At 41.0% G+C, this 12,236-nt stretch overlaps 1 protein-coding gene across 2 annotated transcripts in view; it reads left to right on the forward strand.

Annotated features, from left to right (window-relative positions):
- Positions 1–11,625, forward strand: part of PKIB (cAMP-dependent protein kinase inhibitor beta) — a 61,796-nt gene extending 50,171 nt beyond the window's left edge. For both annotated transcript variants that reach the window (XM_086744417.1, XM_086744418.1), the window contains exons 2-3: positions 4,950–5,124; positions 10,780–11,625. In XM_086744417.1, coding sequence (XP_086600543.1) covers positions 4,977–5,124; positions 10,780–10,865 — 234 coding nt within the window. In that variant the 5' untranslated portion in view covers positions 4,950–4,976 and the 3' untranslated portion in view covers positions 10,866–11,625. The remainder of the gene's footprint in view (positions 1–4,949; positions 5,125–10,779) is intronic.
- The last annotated feature ends 611 nt before the right edge of the window (positions 11,626–12,236 follow it).

Consider the following 12,236-nt stretch of genomic DNA (forward strand, 5'->3'; position numbering starts at 1 on the left):
CTGTCTTCTTTAAAAGCATGAATGTTCCTAGCTTTTTGCCTTTTCTGTGGTCCAGTAATGCTTCAGGATAAAGCATAAGGATTACACAAGCACGTATAATGAGAGTGTTCCTATTCTGAGATTCTTGGGAAGAGGAAGCAAAGCCGTCAGGATGCGACTGCAGCAGAAGAGGATGTGAAAGCATGGCAACTGCATAGCAAGGAGATGTGGTTTTCATCTCAGTTGCAAGTGGGAAGCACTTCATTCAATGAGTTTTCTGTTCTCCTTACTTAGAAACTTTGGAACCTGCAGGCTTTTGGGCTAAAGGTGCTTGGAAAACATTACTTAACAAGTAAATAAAAAACATCTAAACAGAACTAAAAGGACTAAAGTTCTTTCTCAATAAAGTAAGATGCCAAAATGCATCTTACAGTAAGAGACCATCAATCAACCTGGCTCCAAAAGTCCTACTTGGCTACTGTATTTTTCAGGTGTTTGTGAGAGGATTTCATGCTTTCCAATTGGTTCCTGCTAAGGGGCATTCAAAAGAAACAGTGTTTGGGAAGTGTAGCTTTCTCTGATAGTGCAGAGACTATTTGTAAGACCTAAGAGAAAAGTTTTAGAGATAAGTGCCCAAGTGGGAAGAAGTGATGTGTTTGGTCTTTCAGTCTGGTTCGTGGAGTTGCAACAATACCAATGTCAGGAACCTTCGACATTTTCTGAGGATAGTTTGTCCTTCCAAGCAGAACAAAAACAGTATTTTGTCTCTGTGTAAAACAGTAAAAGGATCAGGAAAAAAAAAAAGAGCTTTCGCAAATATGTACGGTGGTGATTTATCTACTACCTAACAGATAGGGTGAGAAAGAGACAGCACTGACATTTAATGTGGACCGTGGCACCTGCTACAACCGAGCACTATAAAGCATTTTTTTCCCTTGATCCTCAACACAAGTTGTTTCAGGAGATTTATTTGTTCTTTTCCTTTGTCATTTATTTAAATAAATTCTCACCAGCTTCTGTGACTCATTTCCTCCCAAGGGGCTGGCTATGCTGCCAAGAAAACAAGATTCAAAGATTAACAAACTGGCTGTCTCGCTTAGAGAAAAACCCACTGGTAGTTTGCTTGCCATTGCTTTGTCTGAGGACACCTATTTGAATGTCTGATACATACAGTAATTGACTTTTGGTTGTAGCTAGTTTGAGCAAGGAGAGCATTTCCTTCACCCTTGGACACCCGAGTGGTCTCTTGTGCATTCTGGGTGGTATCGCAGGGATTTCAGAGGCGTATATAAGAAGGTTAACTAGTACTCCTGAAAACCCCTTTGCACTGTTTCATGGCCCAGTCATCAGCCACAAAGTTAGTCTGGTGCCATGGAGTACTGATGGAGTGCTAGCTGGAATATTTTTAAATTATTTATCTTGCCAGTCAAAGCCTTTGGCCTCTAGTTTTAGCAGGAGAGATTTTCTGGGAGATCCACCTGCCTTCCTGCTGTTGACCCTCTGCAAACAGTGTGCTTCCCCGCTCAACTCTGTTTCCCATCCAGTCTGCCTCTGCTTTTGGGTGGCCTGGTTTTTGCTATGTAAAAAAGGGAGCTGGGGAAGTAGGGAACCTTCTGCTCCGGAAATCTGTCACTGTTCTTTTAGAGCTGCACACCATTAGTCTGGTGAGCAGTGACATGGGAGAAAAATGACAACAGTAATTCGGAAGCTGAGAAGCAATCACATGCAGGCATTGGCAAGATAAGTGTCTTTAACTTGGATAAGGCTACGGGAAAATGAGTTCAGTGAAGCTGAAGGAGATGTTGCCAGCGGGAGGAGGAGAAGCACTGGGAAAACAGATGTTGTGCACATTGTGATTATTATTTACCCTGTGAGGAAGCATGAAAAATACTACAAGATAGATGCAAGAAGATGCCAAAAAGATACTTATTTCCTGATACATACGTTAAAAAAAAATAAAGGTAGAAACAGATGAAGAGTGGAAGAAACTCTTAACATCCTTACTAGGATGTAGAAAATATTATTATAAAAAAGCATCAGAATGAAACTGAAGAAATTCCTTAGAACATTAAAGAATGAAATCCCATTTATCTAAAGTACAGCGGCAAGCTATTTTGAATATGGTCTGTCATACATTTGCAAGTATACTTAAATTTTGATTTATATGAACCTAAATGGACTTAAGTTTTGACTTGTAATGTCAATACTAAGCCTGCTGGGGTGGTCCCTCATCTTTCAAATACACTGAGAGAACATTCTGTGCTAGCGCAGTGGGCAGCCCTTAACTTCTGAACTCAGTCTTGTCCTCAGCTTCTAATACCTTAAGTGTAGCATAGAAAAAACAAAGGTGAAAACATAGTGGTAACTGCTACATATATAAAGGATGGTGTACTTTTATTATTTTTAGATAGCTATTTTTGAGGTCTGGCCACTGGTTGACTGATGGATAATCATCAGCTAATTTTCTTTCTGACGGATGTTCCAAGATTTGTCTCTGCACAGTTTTTTGGTCAAGTGCATAAAACAAAATTCATGTACATGAAATCATATCAGATTGTGTCCTTCGTCATTGTCCTGGATTACCTAGTATTATGCAACGAAGTGAGATTTGATGTAATCAAAGGGAGAAAGATTTGAACTAGAGAGGAATGGGAGGGATTTGAAACAAGTGCAGAAGACGGGTGAGATGAAACTGTACTACAGAAGAGGGTAGTTTCATACAGTATGAGTTGTAGAACAGATTTTCTCCATTGAAAAACTAACCAGTTTAGGGACCAAAACGTCCATGCAGGAGAGAAAAGAGAAAAAAAACACAAGTCCACAAAACAAGTTTGAGAGTCTTTGGTGTGTTTTGATGTTAATATCATTCTGTAGATCTTTATGTGAACCGCAGTCAACTCAGAACAATATTGTCCCAACAACTAACTGGCTGAACTGAAATGGGCAGGAACTGCAGCAACATTGGTATTTTGGCATTGAGAACAAATTTTAACAGCTTTACCAAGCAAAGGAAGATCCTGTGTATTTTTTCTTCTGAAGTGTAATTTACAGTCTCTTTACTTGCTCTGGTTAGCATGTAGACAAATATATTTAGGACACCTACAGTTAAATAAATATGAACACAAAATGCCATGAGACTGTGTCTGTAAATTTGGATTCATTCTCCATATTTTGGTGTTTCTTGTCAAGTGCTGACCTCACCTATTTTAGTGAATACATAGTATAATGCTATATCTAACCTAGAATTTTGATATGTTGATAAATATACTGTGTATATTTTCTCAAAGTTGCATTCTTGAATGTACATGTACAGATTTTATATTTTTGCTACTTATGGAAAGGTTCATTTGGACTCGATCTGACTGTTTTAATGAAAGACAGGAACTTTCTGCAAAATCTCCAGATCAGAACTTTCAGTTACTGACTTTGATTAAAGAAAGCAGTTTATTTGCATGTTCAAGTCACCTTTCAGACTTGCAGATTGTACTCATGCCTTCTTTTCTTGCCAAGAAGGATTCATTTATTTTATTACAAAGTATTTAGAGATACAAAGAAGATTAAGAATATTTATTCTTATTGCTGGAGTGACAGAGCTGAAAGGCACTTTGAGGGAGAAAAGGTTCTTTGTGGTGGAAATGCCAGGTCAGCATCAGTAATGAAATTTCTGCCCTTCACTTCCTGCACATCAGAGAAAGTCATGATCGATCTCTACCTGCCTCGGTTTTTCTGTCCATGAAATAAGAGCACGGATATTTCCCAACCTTAGCAGAATTTTAGAAAGGGGACTGTGATGCTTTGCTGCTTATATGAACAACAATAAAATACTTCAGACTTTCCTTATCCAATTCTTATTCTAAATACAGCCAGTTGTCAACCAAAAGCTGACAGCCTTCCATCAGATTGGTCTCCAGCCCCATCTGTATCCCTTCCCACACAAAGCACTGACTGTATTTACAGAGACAACACTCCTGTTCCCACATTGCACACAGAAGTGGAGTCATATAGAACAAGTAAATACTGTTTTTAATTGAACAATTCTTGGCTAAATATTAGAAATTGTTAATGATCAGAAATGATTGTGTACAGTTCTGGTACAATAGTCCTTTGTGATTCTTAATAATACAGTTGCTAATGGCAGTTTTCACACACTGTCCCTCTGTGCCACTTGCAGCTAAGTATCGCTTCCTTCTCCAGGCGTTCTCACTTCAGCTGGTGCCCTGGGGTGTGATCCTGCAAACACCTCTGTGCCTGACCCAAGGTCCATTCTGGGCAGCAGGAGTTTTCCTATTCGATTCAATGGGCTTTGAGACAGGGATCTAGGGAGCAGAGCGCTCTTGGTTCTATTATTTGAAAGATTCAGTTATTTATTAGATAACAGTCACGTACACAAGTTGAGGTTAAACCAAGCTAATGAGGAACAGAGGAAAACAAATGGTTTGATATCTGCAGGATAAAGAAATTTTATGATGAGTTTTAGTTTGTTTTTGAGAGGTCTTTTTTGTATAATTTGCTCCTCTGTGAAAAGAGTTTGTTCTAACAAGATTCTAAGTAAGAATCTAAACAAGATTCATAATAAAGAAAACAGTATGAGACAGTATGACAAAATAGTTTTGGTTCCTTTCTGAGCAGTTATATGGGAAAACCACTTAAAAAGAGGGATCAGGTCTTTAAATGACACACAAGTGCCTGGCAGAAAGGGCTGTTGCTGACCCTATCCACAGGTTTCTTGTAGGTACAGAGCTGTTCGTTGTGCTAGTCTGATGTGCAAATGGCAACATAAGGAAATGCACAGAGATTCTTTTATCTTCTTCTGCGGCACAAAGAAAGTTTTGGCACTGGGTATTGAAATATATGGCTTTTAATAACAAAAGACGCATTGGGAAAAGCCTGTGGCTATTGTATTGTTGAGCAGGTGATTAGCATCCATCTGGCCTACAGCTATTTTCTTATTATGTTTCTTCCATATGCAGATGTTGCTATGAGGAAAGGAGTCAGCAATGACTGATGTGGAGCCTGTGGTCACAGATTTTGCAGCTTCAGGACGGGCAGGCCGCCGGAACGCCTTACCGGATATTCTGGGCTCTCCAGCTGGTGCTGGGACTTCAGACCTGCCACAGAAACTGGCTGAGCTCTCTGTTTCAGAAGGTAATGGCTGCACATTCAAGAAACAGACATATTTATGCAGTTGTCCTTTGCTTTCTCCTTAAAACTTCTGCCACCGTGCAGTTTTGATGTCAGTACTAATATGTCTTTCTTAATTTAGGATTAAATTCAACCTTCCAAAGCAGTTACCACCTGTACCTCCTGATGAGACAAGTTAATTTTAACCCAGACTAAGTCTGCCATGTCCACCCACAGATTCAGTGTTCAGCAGCCTGGGGAAGGGTGCTGGGAACTGAATTCCAGTTCCCCTGAGGGAGATCAGACACAGTTACCTTGCTGGGCAGCTTGGAAAACCATCACTCCAGCTATAAATTAGGATCTACTCCTGCACTGAGATAACAGCACAAGACAGCAAACTGCACTGTTAATCCAATTACAGCTATCCTAACTTGGGCATATACATTAAGAGTAGGGTTTACAGTGATTTACTCCTGCTAGTAAGCTTCCAATTTTGCTGTCTGAGACCAGTGTCCTATTTTGCCATGTCCTTTAATTTGATAAGGTGCTCTGTTGATCTAGCACAGGTCAAATCAACAGCAGCGTTGCATTTGAGTTCTTTTTACTTTCGGGGCATTTCAGGGGGATTTTCAGAGACTCAGAAAAAGCTGGTTTCTAATGGCTATGAAGTCAGAATTTTAGGTTGGCCCTGAGCAGGGGTTGCCCTTACTTTTTTAGGTTCTGATTTGGAGGTAACTTTTTCTTCTCATGCCCATCCCTGTTGCTGCTGTGACAAATGCCACTGCAGCTGGTGGTCCCACATCCAGCAGCAGCAATGGTTTGGGTGCAGCAGAGTGGGAGACAGGCCTGTGCTGAGGAGTGGAGGGTCTGCGAATCTGAACTGAAGGAGATTATAGGAGGGATTCCCAGGCTTTGAGGGTGCACATCCTGCTTGTACGTTGCCTGAAGCAATTGCAGGATGTTGAGTTTGCAGCCTCCTTAAGTACCATAAGCTGGAGGGGGGATTCCTCTGATTACAAGTTGTTCTTGCTTTGGTGATTTAATATTTTTCATGTATTTGGGGTTCTGTAATCCAAACCAAACATGGGCCCATCAAAGGACAGCTGGGCAGTTAAGAAATTATTTCCAGGAGGAGTGAGAAGGAACCAAATGACCATATCCTGGCTTGAATCTGGGAAAGAGAGGAAAATAAGAATCCGAATGGTTGCTGGAAGAAGGCATTACTTCTGCAAAAGGAAAGGGCAAAGATTTATGAAGGAGAGAGGGTGGACATAAAAAAGGGGAAAGATAACAAGGTCAGATACCCCCAGGGTGCAGAGCAGTAGGGAGGGGAACTGGGAGAATCTGGAAGAGTAGGTGGGAAGGGTGGCCAGCACTGTGCCAGAGTACATTCAAAGTAAAGCTGGGAGCCCTGTGAGTCCAGATAAAACTCCTTTGTTTTGAGGAGAGATTTTTGCCTGCGGATATGAAAAGTATGTCCCTACAGATTTTATCCTTCTGGTGTGTGCGACTGGAGCACTGGAAATCTATTCCAAAGTATAATTAATTTTCAAATATTATGGGTTTTTAAAACTCCAAATAGCTCTTCCACCTGGCAAGGTTCATGCACCATGACCAGAGGTCAGGGTCCAGCAGAAGAGAACTGTTTCCCTTGTCAAAGGGGAGGTACATGGGAATTTAAATTGTTATTAGTGTCAGAAGCTGTGTGAAGTGACCAGTCCAACCCACTGAAATATTAATTGCTACGTTATGTATAACTGACCTTTGTATTGTTTAGAGCTGTGAACCTTGAGGGGTGATGCACCATGTTAACCATGTTTAACAAAGCACAAAGGAATACAACAGTTGTAGATAAGTTCGTGTTTGTTTCATTTTGGCCTCTGGAAAGTTTAGTAGTTGGAAAGAATATACTTTTTAAAGCATGCAAAATTTCTCTCTTTGATCTTGTTTTTTTTTTCCCTGCATAAAAATAAACATGAAAGTGTAAAAGTCTTGTTAAAAGAAATGTTACAGCACAGCATAAAAGAAATACTTAGCCCTCTAGACAGAATAATCCTCCTCTCCTGGTGCCCATCCAATGTATTAAGAAGACATGAAACACAGCTACATTAGTTTTAGCAGAATATACTGATGCTTTCTTACAAATACAAGGACCAGCACTGCCAGGATTTGAAGAACAATTAAGAGCACGGCTTTTGCCATTGACATATAGCTCTGCCACAGCATGCCTGGAAGCAGTTTCTGTTATCAGCAGTTTGCGGTAGTGATAATAGGAAATGAATACAGGATACAGTTAGGTCCACTCTGACTGCTTGGATGCTTTTTGGGGTTGGGAATTCCACAAGTATCAGATGGGAACTACAGCCTCATTGTACTGTAAGTTAAACTTCTGATGAAACAGCAAGCAAAATGAGGAGAATTCATCAAAATGGAAGGAAAGTTTGGAAGTTCAAATGCTGTGACAGGGTAACTGTTCGTGAAATGTTTGGGGCTCTACCAGGCAGCTCTTTTTGCCTGTTCTGGCTTTAATAACAAGTTGTTAAAAAATGAAAGCCATTTCCAGCTCAGAACAAAGAAGTTGGATAAATGAGAAAAGCGGAGAAGATGGAACATGTGGCTATATAAAGTATGCCTTTTTTTTTTTTTTTCTACTCTGAAAGATTCAGTGAAGATTATGGGAAATGGCAAGGAGGACTCTCTCCATCTTGCTTCAGATTTAGCTAATGCTCATTGGATCATACTTTTTCTAAAATGCTGTCAACTGCTGTCATACTGAAAGGTCAGGAACAGGATGTGCTAATACCTTTTGTCTGAAAAGAGACAGAGAAAAGAGACTTTGCTTCCTTCTTTATGATATACAAGGATCATAGCTGTGTGATATAAATTTCCATGTACTTTGCAAGCTGCACCAAATCAATATTCTCATGAGTTGGTGTGCTGGTTTTGTGTGCAGCGGGGGCTACAGTGGCAGCTTCTGTGAGAAGCTACTAAAAGTTTCCCCTTTGTCCAGTGGACTTGGACAAGTCTAGGGTGGACCCACCTCTGGCCAGGGCCAAGCTCATTGGTGACAGTGATAACACCTCTGTTAGAACATATTTAAGAAGGAGGGAAAAAAAAAAAAAGGAGTGAAGCAGAGGCAGGGGCAGAGAGGGGGAGGCGCGAGCCTTGGGGGCCTTGCAGGCCTCACCCTCCAGCCGCCCGCCGGGCGGCTGACTGGGCCCAACTCTGCCCAGCCTGGCTGCAAGAAGTGGAACGGAGATGTGAAGAGAACCTGAGAAGCGTCTGCCTGAGCTGACTGTGAAGAATTTTTTTTGAGAGGAATGGCTGCAGACACCAAGGTCAGTGAAGAAGGAGAGGGAGGAATAATGCTGCTTCTGACCGAGATTCTCCTAGAGCCCATGGTGCAGCCCATGGTGGAGCAGGTTGTCCACCTGCAGCCCATGGAGGACCCCACGCCGGGGCAGGCGGATGCCTGAAGGAAGCTGTGGCCTGTGGAGGGCCCACACTGGGGCAGCCAGTTCATGAAGGACTGTAGCCTGTGGGAGGGACCCCACGATGGAGCAGGGGAGGAATGTGAGGAGTTCTTCCCCAAGGAGGAAGGAGCAGCATAAAGCAACATGTGATGAACTGACTGCAACTTCCATTCCTTATTCCCCTCTCTGCCGCTGGGGAGGAGGGGAAGGAGGTAGAGATAATTTGAAATTAAGTTAAGCCTGGGAAGAGGCAGGGGTGGGAGGAAGTTGGTTCTTGTTCTCTTTCTCATTATCCTGCTTAGGTTTTACTAATAATAAATAAATAGTTTTCCCCAAGGTGAGTCCATTTTGCCCGTAATGGTAACTTGAATGATCTCTCCCTGTCCTTATCTCAAACCTCGAGCTTTTTGTTATCTCTTCCCCATTCCTTCAGAGGGCGGGGAGAGTGAGCAAGAAGTTGCCCATAGAGGTGGTGGATGCCCCATCCATGGAAACATTCAAGGCCAGGTTGGACGGGGCTCTGAGCAACCTGATCTGATTGGAGATGTCCCTGCTCCTTGCAGGGAGGTTTGATTAGATGACCTTTAAAGGTCCCTTCCAACCCTAACCATTCTATGATAAGAGACTGCGTAGCTTAGTCCCAGCAGGACTAAATTACAACAGATAGACAGGAGAGGTTTTGGCACCAGCTGTTTATCTTGGAGCCTAACTCTCACCATCTGTATCCTGTCTGATCATCCTCTGATGGTGCGTAAGTTTTGGAGGCCTGAGAATTTCCACAGGTGGTCTAGTGGGAGGCCATACTGCAACCATGTTGAACAGTTGATTGGTGTCACTGGTGATCCAAGGTTGAAGAGAAGTCTGCAAGAAGTTTGAGAGCAAAAAGGCTATACTCATCTCCCACATCTAGTAATCTGCATTAGGGTGCCATGCTGCCAATAACCTTTATTGTTTGCTGAACTTTTTCTTGGCAACTGTATATAACTATCTTGATACATTCAGCAGCTTAGCACCTGTTGCACACCTAAGTGCTACCAACTATGAGATTAGATTTCCTCTAACAAACTGTTTTCCTCTGCCCTGTCTGCCAGACTCCACTTATATTAGACATCCAACCCCGCACAGAAACAGCCAGTAGAGAAAATTGCTCTGTCTCCCTTTCCTCAACTGTGGTGAGCTACATAATGCTGAAGGGTGACAAATAACTCAATTCTTGAATTAATTCACCAGTATAAAACTCTGAAGCCTCCAAACCTCTAAACAGACTTACAACGTCAAGTAGTTTCTACCAAGATCTTTAGCTGATTAATTGTGTACAGTAGTATAGATTTGCTGTGATATGTAGAGACCAGGATATGTAACTCTTGACTGTTTGTGGTATTTTATGGCAAGTCTCCAGGGCAAACAGCTGAAAATGTACCCCTTAGATTATGACTATTGAAGTGGAAGACAGATATGCTGAGCAGACCTCTCTTTGCCCCCAAAAGCTATAGGCTGTCTGAGATTGGGGTATACAAACTGTTCTGTTAGCACTGGAAATACCATGTGGTATTTGAAGGTAGTCTGAAGATTATTATGCTTTGCAAGGATATTGAGGCAAGAGGAGTTCCTGTTTCTCAGTGAGAGAATTTGAGCATCAAAAGCGACAGCCTGAACTTGTCATCTAACAACCATACTTACATTAGTAATGTAAGCATTCAACTCTAACCTATGGAAGAGTGAGCTTCCAAATCAGAGTAAAAAAACATCCCCTCATCTTGTGAAGACAGGGTGAATTCTCTTTGATATTTCTTGACAAAGAAGGTCAGGCAGATAACTGGCATGTTCATAAACTGTAACGTTATCTACCTGAAACCAAGTGATGCTCAGATGAATGCAGTATTCTAACTTGACTTTGGAAATGACCCAGAAAAAAAAAAGAATAACAAGAATAAAAAGTTATCTCCAATCTGTTTTTTACAACCAAATGCACATTGATCAGCATGTGCAAAGAGCAGGCAAATAACCCCAGTAGGAAATTGCTTTTGGAGGATGCTTCTGCAAGTTCTTTATCTTCCGAGGTAATCTCTCTTTCTAAAGCTCCCATGAGTGTGGTAATAAAGAGCCAATCCAAACAGAGATGATCAGTGAACCCAAATATTTGGCTGCATTAAAATAGCTGTGAGAATGTGTGTGGTACAAATGTTTAATTATGTCTTGTCTTTAGATGAAGGAGCAGAAGGTGGAGAAGTGCCATCATCCAAAGCCTTGTTGGAAAGTCAAGAGGCGGAAGGAAAAAGCAATGATTCCTAACACCTAAGGATTGCTGGATCAATGAAACCCATCGACAGACTTTCCAGTTTCCCTGTGTCACCTCTTCTGAAGTGTGATAACAACTTTAGCAGCACAGACAAGATTTCACAACACACTTGTACCTAGATGACATTAACACGGAACTGTTTTTTCTACTGTCATCCTTCAAAATCAATGTTCTACACATCCAAATGAGAAGAGAACTAAAGAATCTATCTCTTGTTTTGGGTTTTCTCGTGGTTATAGTATTCATTCTAACTAATCTTTGACAGTTTCCATTAGTATACCAAGCAGATGTACCACCAACTAATGATTGCTTCAAAATAAAAATCCTGTTTCTTAATTTCCCAAAATAGCTTCTTTCTCTCTTACATAGAGGTGTATTCATTCTCTCCACCTTAAGATTATATTAAGTATATATTAGATTACAGACATTATCTGTAATTTATCTCCTGAGATTTTTGTTCTCATTAGGCATATGTAGATGAGTGTAAGAAATAAAAGAAAATTTTTTTTTTCCTCTCCTCCTCCTGTCTCTAAAAGGTTTTGCAAACACCCGTGTTTTCATTCTCTTTTAAAACTCTATTTGATTATGGCAGATCATCTCAGTTCTCCCATTCTTAGCAGTCTTGCCACTTCTGTAATTTCTGTTTTCAGGCTGAATATGTAGCTGTTCATGTGTATCTAAAATAAAGTAGCCATGTTTGTAAGTGATTAAAATTGTTTAATCTTACTGTGGAAATTAAATAGCTATCATCTATTCTGTCTTCTGTTAATTCTTTGATGTTTCTCCTATATGACAAGACTTAAAACCTTGTAATACATCTTTTATTTCATCTGGTTTTTGCTTTATTATTTGCTGATGATGAAGATGTTTCAATCATTATGATTTTTACAAAGATTTTTAAGCAAATGTTTTTCTCTACTTAAAGGCACTGTTTTGTTACGGAGGTCATCCTCAAGAAAATACTTAGCATTCAGTCCCTTATTGTAGGAGACCTAAGATTCAGGTACAGACACGCCTAGGGCAGCAGCCCTTTAGGTACTTCTTGATACCAACCAACCCTGACAATCAGAAGCTTTTATTTGCCCACACAATCTCTCTGCTGGGCCGTAGCCAGATGGAGGAAGTGTCTCTGATGGGTACATTCCACATTGGACTGGTATTCCATCTATAAAATATTTGTGTATTTTATAGCTGGCAGAGAGGCCAGCTTGTAAGAGGCCTCTCTGCACACCTGCCATTCCTAGTGTGTGTTTACTCATGCACTGTCTTTTGGGGACCATTCAGTAAACCATTCAATTTCATCCAACTGAACTGACACTTAGTTCCCTCCGCTTACCTGTATTAATTTAACAAGTGCAACATCC

The sequence above is a fragment of the Chlamydotis macqueenii genome, chromosome 3 (genome assembly GCF_036417535.1).
Source record: "Chlamydotis macqueenii isolate bChlMac1 chromosome 3, bChlMac1.mat, whole genome shotgun sequence".
In the NCBI taxonomy this organism is placed as follows: Eukaryota; Metazoa; Chordata; class Aves; order Otidiformes; family Otididae; genus Chlamydotis; species Chlamydotis macqueenii.